The 13,626-nt window shown below is 60.9% G+C and overlaps 1 protein-coding gene across 1 annotated transcript in view; it reads right to left on the bottom strand.

The window, feature by feature from the left end:
- Window positions 1–7,053: 7,053 nt before the first annotated feature.
- The window catches only part of FOXO6 (forkhead box O6), a 44,236-nt gene continuing 37,663 nt past the window's right edge, over window positions 7,054–13,626 (bottom strand). The window contains exon 2 of the mRNA XM_066564755.1: window positions 7,054–12,197. Coding sequence (XP_066420852.1) covers window positions 10,779–12,197 — 1,419 coding nt within the window. The 3' untranslated portion in view covers window positions 7,054–10,778. The remainder of the gene's footprint in view (window positions 12,198–13,626) is intronic.

Here is a 13,626-nt window from a genome sequence, read left to right as displayed (position 1 = left end):
GGTGGTGGGGTGGGCTGGGGAGGGATGGGAGGGATGGCTGGGTGGTGGGGAAGGCTAGGAGGGCGCTGGGAGGGCACTGGGATGGGCTGGGAGGGAGCTGGGGAAGACTGGGTGGGTGGTGGGGAAGGCTGGGAGGGCACTGGGATGAGCTGGGAGGGCGCTGGGATGGGCTGGGAGGGCACTGGGATGGGCTGGGAGGGCACTGGGATGGGCTGGGAGGGCACTGGGATGGGCTGGGAGGGCACTGGGATGGGCTGGGAGGGCAGCCACAGCCACCCAGCCCTTGCACCAAGATCTCACTTGCAGCTGCCTGGGCAGGGAGAGAGGTCCTGGAGGTCCTGAAGGTCCTCCTGCCCTGCCAGGATAGGAGATCCTGGAGGTCCTGGAGGTTTTGCTGCCCTGGCAGGGTAGGAGGTCCTGGAGGTCCTGCCAGGATAGGAGGTCCTGGAGGTCCTGGAGGTCCTGGGGTTCTGGAGGTCCTGGAGGTCCTGGAGGTTGTGCTGCCCTGGCAGAGTAGGAGGTCCTGGAGGTTCTCCCAGGGTATGAGGTCCTGCAGGTCTTGAAGGTCCTGCTGCCCCACCAGGGTGGAAGGTCCTGGAGGTCCTTCCAAGGTAGGTGGTCCATGCAGGTCCTCCTGCCCTGGCAGGGTTGGAAGTCCTGGAGCTCCTGCCAGGATGGGATGTCCTGGACATCCTGGAGGTCCTGCAGCCCTGCCCAGGGAGGGAGATCCTGGAGTCCTGCCAGGACCTGGGTGGAAGGTCCTGGAGGTTGTGCTGCCCTGCCAGGGTAAGGAGGTCCTGGCCTGTCAGGGTGGGCACCCTGCCTGTGCTCTGTGCTGAGGAGTTCCTGGGGACACAGGGGCTCTGCTCAGCCCTGGCTGTGTCTGCTCTTGGCTGTTTCCCCCTCCAAAGGGTCTCTTCTCTTCAGGCAGGTGGGCACCCACCCATTCCTCTTCCCACCTCCCTGCTGCGGCTGGGACCAGCCAGAGGGACCCACATCAAGGCAGGGCTGCAGTTTGGAGCTGCCTTGCTCGGGATCAGGGTCAGGCTCCCTGTGCTCCCCACAGCACAGCACAGCCCAGCCCAGCCCAGCCCAGCCCAGCCCCCTTCCCCCGGGCACTGCCCACCCTCCTCTTCCTGGAAGATCAGTGAGGAAAAGCTCATCCCCTAAAAAACACATCCCGTGTGGGTGTGGGGCAGGGGAACCTCCCTCCTCCTCCTGCAGCACGTGGGGATGGGACTCACACCCACCCTGGCACCTGGTGCATCTCCTGCAGGTGCAGAGCAGGGCTGGGGGCCCCAGCACACTCCTGTGCATGAGCCAAGCCTGTCAGAACCTTGGAGGGACCTCGGGGCTGGGCAGAGTTCCCACAGCACCCCCTGAGCTGCAGCAGCAGCTGCCAGAGCCTGCACTGACCATGAGGACAGAGGGACTCCAGCCCTGCTCCTGGCCCTGGCTGGAGAAACCCACACAGGGGGAGTGGGGACAGCCCTGAGAACACTGGGTGGGATGGGGACACTGGTGTCACCCCCTCAGCTCTGAGCAGCCCTTGTTCCTGCTGGGACACACAACTTCCCTGCAGCCTTCACCTTGCAGGACCTGCAGCCTTCACCTTGCAGGACCAAGGGCTGTGTTTGGCATTGAGTCCTTTGTGCACAGGGCAGGGAGAGCCAGGAACACCCAGGAGAGCCAAGAACATCCAGGAGAGGAGCTCCTCAGCAGGGAGGGGGCTCTGGGTTCCCAGCAGGGGCTGAGCACCTGCCAGGTGTGTCTGCAGCAGGGCCCAGCCTGGCACATCACCTGGCACCAAGGTGTCTGCTGGCACAGGCCTCTGCCTTGCCCACCTGGCTGTGGCCCCACAGGTCCTGCCAGGGAAGGATTTTTGAGGGTCCACCTTGGTGCTGATGGCTTGGGGAGGAGGACTCAGAGAGCATCACCTGGAGTGCTCAGCACAGGCCCAGCCTGGCAGAGCTTCCTGCAGCATCCCAGAAAAGCTGAAACCCACAGAATCCCCCAGAATCCCCCAGAATCCCACAGAATCCCACAGAATCCCACAGAATCATGGACTTAATCAGCAGCCAGAGTCCCTGCCCTGGGGCTGGGATTAAATCCTGGATTCCCCAGGAGCTGCTGCTGGGGCTGGGGCTGGGCAAGGGGAGGGAAGGACAAAGCTCCAGCCTGTCCTTGGAAGGGGATGAAGGGCAGATGGAGGGGGAATGAGCAGGGAAAAAGGCACTTGGAAGGGACTTCAGACAAGGAGCTGAGTGACAGCACATCCCAGTGCCACAGGGCAGGGTTAGGTGGGATATTCAGCTGTGGCTGCCCCTGGAGCCCTGGCAGTGCCCCAGGCCAGGCTGGGCATTGGGGCTGGCAGCACCTGGCACAGTGGGAGGGGTCCCTGCCATGGCAGGGGTGGGATGGGATGATCTGGAAGGTCCCTCCCAACCCAGACCATTCCCCTGTTCAGTGATTGGGGCTGTCCTGAGCAAGGCCAAACACAGGGACACCTTTGCCCAGGTGTCCCCAGTGCCTTGGAGGGAGGCAGCACCTGGCCCTCCACCCCTGGGCACACCTGGCACTCTGCTCTGTCAGGACCTGTTCTCTGGGGACATCCTGCCAACCTCCCCGAGGAGGGAATGACCCCCCCAGGGACCCTCTGCCCGATTACTGGGGGGGACAAGCTCAGAGAGAGCTCAGCAGAGATGGGCACAGCCCAGAGCCCCCTGTGCCCACCCCTGCAGCTGTGGCACCGCTCAGTCTCCAGCACCTGCTGCCAGGGGCTCCAGCTGGAGCTGCACTCCCTGTGAGCTCCTCCTGAGCTGGCAGCTCACCAAGGCCTCGGGGCTGGGAGGAGCAGCCGAGAGATCTGAAATCACCCGCGGGGTGTGCGGGGCAGGATCTGCCACACCTGGGCAGAGCACACACACACACAGAGGCACCTCCCTCTGGGGACAGCGGGCTGGGCACAGCCCTGGCACAGCCCTGGCACAGCCATGGCACACCCAGGTGCTCACAGGCTGGGGAGGGAGGGTCTTTGCACTTCCCCAAGGTCTCCACACTTCTCCAGCACACCCTTTTCTCTCTTTTTGCTGGGGACAGGAAACCTTGTGTGTGCAGAACACTGGGCTGGGCACAGCCCTGGCACAGCCCTGGCACAGCCCTGGCACACCCAGGGCTGCAGTGCTGCTCTCACAGGCTGGGCATGGAGAATCTCTGCACTTCCCCAAGCTCTCCAGGCTTCCCCAGCAGACCCTTCCCTCTCTTTTTCCTGCAGGGAAGTGAAGGTTTCCTGGGTACAGGAAACCTTGTGTGTGCAGAACACACACACACACAGAGCCACCTCCAGGGACACTGGGCTGGGCACAGCCCTGGCACACCCCTGGCACACCCTTGGCACACCCAGGTGCTCACAGGCTGGGGATGGAGGATCTCTGCACTTCCCCAAGGTCTCCATGCTTGCCCTGCACACCCTTTTCTCCCTTTTCCTGCAGGGCAGTGAAGGTTTCCTGGGCACAGCCCCTCCTGCCCAGCCTGCTCTCGCTGTGTCAGCCCTGCAGCCCATGCCCAGGGGTGCCAGGGAGGATGAGGAGCATCCTCCAGCAGCTCTGCCTGCCCTGGTTCTGCCTCCTCCTGGCAGCCCCAGGCCAGGTGGCTGGGTTGCTTCCTTGGGCTTCGTTCAGCACGAGCAGCTTGTGCTGTTTCTCCTCCTCCCTGGGGTGGGCTGCTCATTTTTGCCCCATAAGACAATGCCCTTTTTCAAAAACAAAGAAATTATAAAGTACATATGAACATATGGTAACATATATTGCAGGCTGCCTATGTGGCCAATTCTCTGTATGTTACCATATGGTGCCAAGTATTTAGCAAAAATATAACTTGACTGTTTCTCTTTCCATATGGGGATTCTTTTGCCTTAATTAATAACATTGAGCAAAAACTCTTTCTAAGGTTTCCAAGATTTCTGCAAGGGACTATCTTACGACAGACACGTGCTCCTGAAGGCTTTCCTCCTGATTTGTCTGCACCCTTCTGTGCCTGTCCCCTTCCTCATGCTCCAGGGGCAGCTGTGGGGACATCTGCCCATGGGGTTATTGGGAGGGGGATGCTGCACCCTGCCTTGGCTCCTGCCCCTGATGCCTCAGGTTTTAGTTTTTATATTTTTCAGATTCTGCTTTAGTGTGTGGGTCTGGGCTCAGATCACCCATCTGGGATGGTGAGCACAGCTCCAGCCCTTCCCTGTGTCCTGCTCCCACAGTGAAGCTCCAAACTCCAGTTCAACATTCCATGAACAGCACAGCCCCAGCTCTGCCCTGTGTCCTGCCACCCTCAGGATTTAGGGACCTGAGTGGGGTCACGCCCATCCCCAGGGTCAAACCAACCCCCCCAGACCCCAGAGGTCTTGGCTGGCACTGATGCCTCAGGTTTGGCTTTTCTGTTTTCCAGGTTCTGTGCTGCTTTAGTGTGTGGGTCTGGGTTCACATTATGGGATGCTGAGCTCTGTGCACAGAGCAGGGACACAAAACAATTCCTGCTCCAGCTGGGCACCAAGGACAAATGATCCAAATCTCAGCCCAGGAGCACAAACCCCATGGGCTGGAGAGAGAAAAACAAGCAGGGTGGGACTGCAGGGGCTGAAGCTGGAATGGGACAATGAACTGCAAGATGCAAATGGAGCAGAACTGATCCAATGCACGTGCCCGGCCGTGCATTTTGGGGCCATTTTGGTTCATCTTGGGTGCAGCCCTGGCTGGGCTCTGGTGCTGCCCAAGGTGCATCCATGGAGGAGATCCTTTGAATAAATCCCAGCTTTATTCTTTAGCTCAGTCTGGTCTCTGCTCTAGGGCAGCCTTCCCAAGGCATCATCCCCTCTGGGCCCGGCTGCAGCTGGGGGATAACTCAGTGCCTGTGGGCTGCATCCCTCTGGCTCATCCCAGAGCCAATGGAACCAAGGGGATGTGCAGAGTGAGCTGGTGCAGCACAGAGGGCATTGGTGGCCACACAGGGGCTGCTGTCTCCAAAGGGGCAGAAATCTGCACACTCTGCAGTTAAACCTCTCAAGTGTTATCTCCCAGAACAGAGAAATGTGTCAGGCAGCACTGGCAGAACCAGAGCACACAGCCTCGAGCTGCACCAAAGAAAATACAGGTTGGATATCAGGAAAAGAGTGATAAAGTTCTGGAATGTTCTGCCCGGGGAGGTGGTGGAGTCCCCATCCCTGGGGGTGTTTAACAAAGCCTGGATGTGGCACTGGGTGCCAGGGTTGAGTTGAGGGGTTGGGGCTGGGTTGGACTCGATGAGCTTGAAGGTCTCTTCGAACCCAGTGATTCTGGGAATTCTGGGAATTCTGTGTGATGCTCTCAGGACAAGCCCACAGCCCCTGGGATGAGCCAGCTGTGTCCCTGTGAGATGGGGTGTGAAGGGTCAGTGGCACAGCCCCAGCTGGCAATGAAGACAAATCTCCAGATGTGTCCCCTGTCCCTCAGGGATGTTCCTGCTGTGCAGGCAGAGTGGAGCTGGCACGGGGCAGGAGAGATACAAATCCTACAGCATTTCCATACAGCCTATAAGAATCATTCCATTACCACACTGGGTTACATTTTAAACCCTACAAACTCCTCTTTGGGCCCCTTCTGCCAAGCTGGCAGGGTCTGCTCTGAGCCTTGGGCCTGTCTGCAAGCAGAGGGGATTGTTTGATCAAAAGGGGATCACCTTCAGCTGGCCATGCCATTGTTTTCCAGTTGTTCAGGAACTGAGGGATCTCAGAGCTTGCTTTCATTTCAATCTCACTTAGAGTTTCCATATTCTCAGAATCTTTTGCCAGGCAATCATATTTATAAGGCTTTCCTGTTTCATCTTCCCCAACAGCTCAGCCCAGCCCAGCCTCTGACCTCTCCTGCCCAACCTCTGGCACAAATCAGATCCCACCCTCACAGCAGGCTGCCAGCTGGGTTCCCATGGGGGCTGTGGGCTGCTGGTGACGTGGTGGCATTCAGAGATGGCTCTGGGAGAAGGTCAGAGCGTGCAGAGCAGGCACAGGCTGTCAGCACTGCTGAGCCTCTGCATGGGGACAGCCATGGATGCAGGAATGGGGCTGTGCTGGGGATGCCTGGGGGTGCCCAGCACAGGGGGGCTGCAGTGCAGGGAGGAGAGCCAGGAGAGCCAGGAGATCATCCTGGAGTGCTGTGTCCAGCTCTGGCCCCTCAGTTTGGGAAGGACCTTGAGATGCTCAAGGGCATCCAGAGGAGGCAACGAGGCTGGAGAGGAGCTGGGAACACAAACCCTGTGAGTGAGGAACCCCTGAGGGAGCTGGGGGTGCTCAGCCTGGAGAAAAGGAGACTCAGGGCTGCCCCCATCGCTCTCTGCAGCTCCTGAAAGGTGCCTGTGCTCAGCTGGGGCTGGGCTCTTTCTCCAGAACTGACACAACCAGAGCACACAGCCTCGAGCTGCCCCACGGGAAATACAGGGTGGATATTGGGAAGAAGTTTTTTACAGAAAGGTGATAAAGTTCTGGAATGGCTGCCCAGAATTCACAGAATTACCAGTTTGGAAAAGACCTTCAAGCTCATTGAGTCCAACCCAGCCCCAACCCCTCAACTCAACCCTGGCACCCAGTGCCACATCCAGGCTTTGTTAAACACCCCCAGGGATGGGGACTCCACCACCTCCCCGGGCAGAACATTCCAGAACTTTATCACCTTTCTGTAAAATCCTTTTCCTGATGTCCAACCTGTATTTCCCTTGGGGCAGCTTGAGGCTGTGTGCTCTGGTTCTGTCAGTTCCTGGAGAAAGAGCCCAGCCCCAGCTGAGCACAGGCACCTTTCAGGAGCTGCAGAGAGCGATGAGGGCAGCCCTGAGTCTCCTTTTCTCTGATGATTCTGTGGTTCTATGACCTCCACAGCCCAACCACCCCCATGCTCTGTTTCATGCAAGCTCAGTTTCACCAAAATCCCATCTCCTCCTTGGTCACTCTCCCATGTTCCCCAGCTTCCCTGGAGGCACCATTCCCCCTCTCATCCCAGACCCACAAGCACTGACAGCAGCAGCAGCCCCACCTTGTAATATTTAAAACAATTTTATTCATGAAAATATGCTGTACAATGCACTATACACAGTTCTTTACATTGCCACATACACAAACTCTAATAGCACAACCAAGAAAGTTACCATTGCCTACAATAAATGTGTGTGAGAGATGAGACCCTCCCCCCAGTCTGTACAGTTATAAATACGAGGGAAACGGACCCAAAACCGCCAGGGGAAGCAAACTGGGGGGTCCTGGGTGTCCCCCCACACTGGCTCCAGGCAGGGCAGGGTGGGAGCAGGGAGGGAGCTCCTGGTCCCAGAGGGGGAATGGCAGATGGAGAGGGGAGGATGGAGCTCACTGAGGTGGGATGTGGGGTGGCCTCGCTGATTGCAGAGAGGGAACCCAGAGCCTCAGGCAGTGCCACAAAGCCCTGCTGGGTGTCCCCTTCCCCACAGTGACAGTCACAGGGGGGGCACAGCCACACCAGCCACCCCCAACTCCCCCAGTCCCTCAGCACCACCCACCTGGACACCACAGCCCACCTGCCCTGGTGCTCCGGTCCCCTGGCAGGGCCAGCAGTGCCACCCAGCCCTGCAGCCACCCTGTCCCCAGCCCTGCAGCCTCCCTGTCCCCCCGTGGCCGCCCCCGTGGCCGCCCCTCGCCCCGCAGGGCACTGAACACACGACTGACTGACGTTACCAACACCACTGCACCGCACACACGACAACCCCACGGTCACGAACCACGACACAGCTTGGCCAGGGGCCGTGCCCACGCAGCGGGGCAGGGGCACGGGGCGGCACGGCGGGCACGGGGACACCTCCCTCTAGTGCTGGGGACAGGGGGACTCTGCCCTCCTGCTGTTGGGGACACGGGGACACCTCCCTCCTGTGCTGGGGACACAGGGACACTGCCCTCCTGTGCTGGGGACACTGCCCTCCTGTGCTGGGGACACGGGGACACCTCCCTTCTGTGCTGGGGACACAGGGACACTGCTCTCCTGTGCTGGGGACACTTCTTTCCTGTGCTGGGGACACTCCCCTCCTGCTGCTGGGGACGTGGGGACACTTTCCTCCTGTGCTGGGATATGGGGACACCTCCCTCCTGCTGCTGGGGACAAGGGGATGTTGTATTGCACTAAGGGGACATTTCCCTCCTGTGCTGGGGACACAGGGACTCCTCCCTCCTGTGCTGGGGACACGGGGACACCTCCCTCCTGCTGTTGGGGACACAGGGACACTTCTCTCCTGTGCTGGGGACACTCCCCTCCTGCTGTTGGGGACAAGGGGATGTTGTATTGCACTAAGGGGACACCTCCCTCCTGTGCTGGGGACAGGGGACACTTTCCTCCACGGCTGGGGACACTCCCCTCCTGCTGTTGGGGACAAGGGGACACTTCCCTCCTGCTCTGGAGTAGTTCCCCCATCACATTGATGGCCAGCCAGTGTCTGTGACACTGAAGGGGGCTCGGGGACCCCAGCGTGGGAGAATCCCACCTCCAACTGCCCCACTGCTGCCCGGCATGCTGGTGTGCTGCTGGATCTGTGCCTGGAGGGCAGATGCCTGGAGGAGCCAGGAATCCTTCCCTTTCTCCCATTCCTGGAGGTGAAATGCCTGGAGGAACCAGGAATCCTTCCCTGTCTCCCATTCCTGGAGGTGAGATGCCTGGAGGAACCAGGACTCTTCCCTTTCTCCCATTCCTGAGGCCCCCATTTGCTCCAGGGCAGCCAGAGCTGCCCTCTCCTCCTCTCTGGGTCCCTCACACCACGTGCTGAACTGGGGGTTCAGGGGTTAAAGAGCCATTTGCAATCGGTTTCCAAGGATTTGAAAGATGCCTGCAAGGAGAGGTGGTGTACAAAAGGAATGCGGTAATGATCCTGACCAAAGAATAATCCTTTTTAAAAAAGCATTCAAGAAAGATTATATATAATAGAATATATTAAATTCTGTACATGATCAAATAATGTAAACATAATTAATTAACTTGTAAGGATGTCTTTAGAGACCGTGCCTGCCGTGTGCCCCGGGTGAAGGTGAGCAGTGGCACACAGGGCTCCTCTGTCACAGCCTTGTGGGTCAGGAGAGGAGCAGGAGGTGCCACCCATGGGTCCCCCTGCCCTGACCTGTGGCTGGGACCCAGCTCCATGGCAGAGGAGCTGGGGCAGGAAGAGCTGGGCTGGGAAAATGTGCTGGTTCTGTGCACTGACCCCACTGCAAGCCAGGGGCTGGGGGTCACACAGAGCCTGTGGTGCCCAGGAGGAAGAAAGGCTGAGCAGAGACCCCCCAGGACACAGCAGCAGCTCCCAGCTCCTCCTCCCAGCCCCTCCATCCTCTGCAGACCAGCTGCTCCTGCTGGCCACCAGCCTGACCCCCTCCAAACCCTGCTGCTCCTGGCAGCTGTGTGGAATGGCTGGGACATCCCTGGCCCTCTCCTGCCCCACAGAGTGGGGTCACTTCGGGGTCCTGACACACAGCAGGACCACGTGTGAATCGTGGTCCCCACCCCCACGGAGCCCCAGCCCCTGGCAGGTGGGTGCACCCCTCTTGCTGACAGCTCCTGGCACCCCAGGAGTGGGCAGTGAGACACTGGGACAGCCATGGTGGCACTGACCCCCCAGGAACCCCACAGCCCTGGCTGGGGCCCCCGTGGCACCTCCCTGAGCAATGTGGGTCACCCAAGCTTGGAGCAGGATGGACCCCACGCTGCGTCCAGAGGCCTGGGCCACCACATCCCTCCCTCCTCACACACACAGAGCCCCTCCTGGAGGGTGGCCCACATCACAGCCCCCAGCTTTCACCCCAACTTCCAACACCCCATGGCCAAGCCAAGATGAGCCATGTGATGGGACACATCACCCATGGCCTCTCTCTCTCCTCTCCCTAAGCTCGACCCTTTCTTCCTTCCAATGCAAAAACTCAATGGCAAAAGAGTGCATGAAATCAAATAAATACTTCCCCCTCCCCGCCCCTGCGAGCTGCCCCTGAGCCTCCAGCCCAGGGGTCCCTCACTGCCAGCAGGACCCCCCAGGAGCGTGCCCAGCCTGCTCCAGGCAGGGGCTGCAGCTTCTCCTGCACCCCAGGGCTGCCAGATGCTGCTCCAGGGCCGCTGGCTGCACACCATCACCACCCCCTGCCCACTGCTCAGCAAGGAACCCTGCCTGGAGCCACCAGGACACCCAGCAGAGCTGGCCTGGGGGTGTGGGCTCAGCAGAGCCCCCATCTCCACCAGGACTGAGGGGCCACAAGCCCCCCCTTGCCCTGGGGCAGGGTCCCCACTCCTGACACTTCTGCCCAGAGGATTCATTTCCCAAGGTGGCTCAGAGAAGAGTTGTTCCCCAGGGGGGATGCCCATGCTGGGGGTGTCCCACAGCACCAGCCATCACCACTCTGTCCCCCAGCCCAAGGGCAAATCCAACTGGCACCATTACCACGGGGCACTGGGCCTGTCTAGAAAGGCTTTCCCTTCCTGCTACGCCCTGGATCTGCCTGGCTCCGGCTGCCTCTCCCACCCACCTGCCCTGTGTCCTCCAGAGGATGCTGGCAGGACCTGCAGACTGGGCACACCTGGGGCTGGGCGTCCTCCCCCATCTCAACATTTGACCCTCTGGTTTGTGTTTCGTGTTCGACCTTAAGCTCAGACCGATGGCTCTCGCCTATCTTAACAAACAAAGGCAGAAGAGAAAGGAAAAAAAAACAGTTAGTCTCAATGTTCCCCTGGTGGCTCCCCGGTGGCAAGCCCAAGCAGGGGCAGGGGTCACCCGGGCACCCAGCTCTGGTTCGTGGGCTGTGGCCCCCCGGGCAGCGCGGGCACGTTGAGCCCGTTCTGCGGCGGGAGCGCCGAGTCGAAGTTGAAATCCATCTCATCACTGTCCATAAAGTCATTGAGGATGATGGACTCCACGTCGCACTCCAGGCTCCCGTTGAACATGTCCAGGTCCAGGTCTGCTGGGAACCTGTCTTGGCCCAACACAGGGGGGTGGACGGCCCCCGGGTAGGGGCCCTGCAGCGAATCCAGCAGGCTCATGTGTGCCCCTTGGCTATTGGCGTAGGGATGCAGGTGCCCGTGGTGGTGCGGCACGGCCGTCATGCTGCACGACTCACTGGGCAGGCTCATAAGGCTGACAGGATTGGCTAAGGCACTGGTGCTGACCGCAGGGTGGTGGCCGGCTGGTGACGGGTGGTACAGGGCGTTGCTCTTCATCAGAGAGCCCGGGTGGGGCGGGTAGGAGGACAAGGCCTGCTCTCCAGCCCCACACAGCAGCGGGTTGTGTCTGTGGCCACGGGCCGGCACCATGGGGCTGGCCTGCGGCAGGGGGGGCAGCTCCCCCGGGACCATGCTCTCCTTGTGCGCGTAGGAGATGGAGGAGAGCAGGTCCTGCAGCGAGGCGTTCCTGTAGGAGCTGGCGGGCGAGAAGGTGGCCTGCTTGTTCTCCTGGATGGTCTGCATGGGCAGGCGGCGCATGAGGCCCATGGCCGGCTGGCTGTAGATGGTCCCGCAGTAGGTGTTGGAGGCGGCCCCCATGCTGGAGCACTTGGAGTTGAAGGTGAAGCTGGAGCTCCTCTGCCGCAGGGCGGCCGGGGGGAGCTGCTGCGAGGGGCTCATGCTGTAGCCATCCTGCAGGTCCTCCAGCATGCTCTCCCCCAGGCTCTCGTTCAGGCTGATGGTGCCGGTCAGGTCGGTCAGCCGGGGCAGCTCCACGGAGCAGCGGGCGCTGAGGGAAGGAGACATGGTGCTGGAAGGGCTGGGGTACATCAGCGGCGACGAGGGGGTGCCATCATCCTCCTCCAGCTCGTCCGGCTCGTGGTTGGCCATGATGGGCGAGAGGCGCCCGCTCAGCGTGCTGGCCGTGGAGCTGGCCCGCGTCCTGAAGTCCGCCCAGGCGTCGTACTCATCGCTGGCGTGGGACGCGGGGCTCTCCGACCACTTGGGCTGCTGGGAGGACGGGCTGTCCTCGCCGCGCTCCTGCGTCACCTGCAGCTGCTTCTTCTTGCTGGCCTTGCCCTTGATGCGCAGGAACTTGCTGTTGTTGTCCATGGACACGGCGCGCCGCCGCGGCGTCTTGCCCGTCTTGCCGCCCTCGGGGTTCAGCATCCACCAGGAGCTCTTGCCCGTGCCCTCGTTCTGCACGCGGATGAAGCGCGTGTGCAGGGACAGGTTGTGCCGGATGGAGTTCTGCGGGGACAGCAAGGACAGGGCAGGGTCAGCAGCAGGGAGGGCACCCCCGAAGGAAAGGGAGGCCCACGGGGCTGGGGGGAACATGGGGCACTGCAAGGCACCGTGGGATACCTGGGCTGAGGGTTTGGGGCTGGGAGGGCTGGGCTGGCAGGTCCCTCCCACATCCCACGGGTCACAGCCCCTTGCTGCGCCTCCCAGCTCTGGCTGGGGCACAATTCCTGCCATGACAGGTCCCAGGGACCCGCAGCAGCCAGGGGAGCACCCTGGGGACCTTCCTTCCCTGACAGGAGCCTGCAGAGGGACAAATGCAGTGACAGGGTCAGGACCATGCACAGGCCCAGGGCTTCTCCATCCATCCCTCCCTCCCAGCTCTGTCTGGGGCACAATTCCTGTCATGGCAGGTCCCAGGGACCCATCCTGTGCTCCATCCCCCAGAGCTGAGGGTTTGGGGCTGGGAGAACTGGGCTGGCAGGTCCCTCCCACATCCCACGGGTCACAGCCCCTTGCTGCGCCTCCCAGCTCTGTCTGGGGCACAATTCCTGCCATGGCAGGTCCCAGGGACCCACAGCAACCAGGGCAGCTCCCAGGGGACCTTCCTTCCCTGACAGGAGCCTGCAGAGGGGTGAAAAGGCAGCAAATGCAGTGATGGGGTCAGGACCATGCACAGGCCCAGGTGTCCATCCCTCCCTCCCAGCCCAAGGCCAGCACGTAGCCAACTCATCCCACAGGATGCTGCCAGCACAGCCAGCACCTCTGTGGAGATCCCAGCCTGCTCCCCACCAGCCCCACAGGAGAGGGGATCCCTTTGGAGGGGACTCCAAGCCCCTTCCCCTGCCTGGCACCACTCGGGATGTGCTCCTCTCCACCCTTAGCACCAACACATGCCCTGTGCAGGGCACATCAGCACCACCACAGCCCTAAACAACGTGTTGGCACCATGTGGGACCTTGTCCCCAAACGCTTGTCAGGCCAGCAGGGCAAGGAGGGGATTCCTCCCCTTGGCTCTAGTGAGACCCCATCTGCAGAGCTGCCTCCAGCCCTGCAATCCCCAGCAGAGCAAGAACATGGAGCTGTTAAAGCTGCTCCAGAGGAGAGGAGAAGGCTCCAGGGAGAGCTCAGAGCCCTTGCAGGGCCTGAAGGGGCTCCAGGAGAGCTGCAGAGGGACTGGGGCCAAGGATGGAGGGACAGGAGGCAGGGAATGGCTGCCAGTGGCAGAGGGCAGGGCTGGATGGGATCTTGGCAATTGGGAATTGTTCCCTGGCAGGGTGGGCAGGGGCTGGGCTGGAATTGCCAGAGCAGCTGTGGCTGCCCCTGGAGCCCTGGCAGTGCCCAAGGCCAGGCTGGACATTGGGGCTGGCAGCACCTGGCACAGTGGGAGGGGGCCCTGGGCTGCAATGAGCTGGCATTGAAGATCCCTTCCCACCCA

The sequence above is a fragment of the Molothrus aeneus genome, chromosome 23, assembly GCF_037042795.1.
Source record: "Molothrus aeneus isolate 106 chromosome 23, BPBGC_Maene_1.0, whole genome shotgun sequence".
NCBI classification, from domain to species: Eukaryota; Metazoa; Chordata; class Aves; order Passeriformes; family Icteridae; genus Molothrus; species Molothrus aeneus.
The sequence above is the reverse complement of the archived record's forward strand: the minus strand, read 5'-3'. Positions and strand labels throughout refer to the sequence as shown.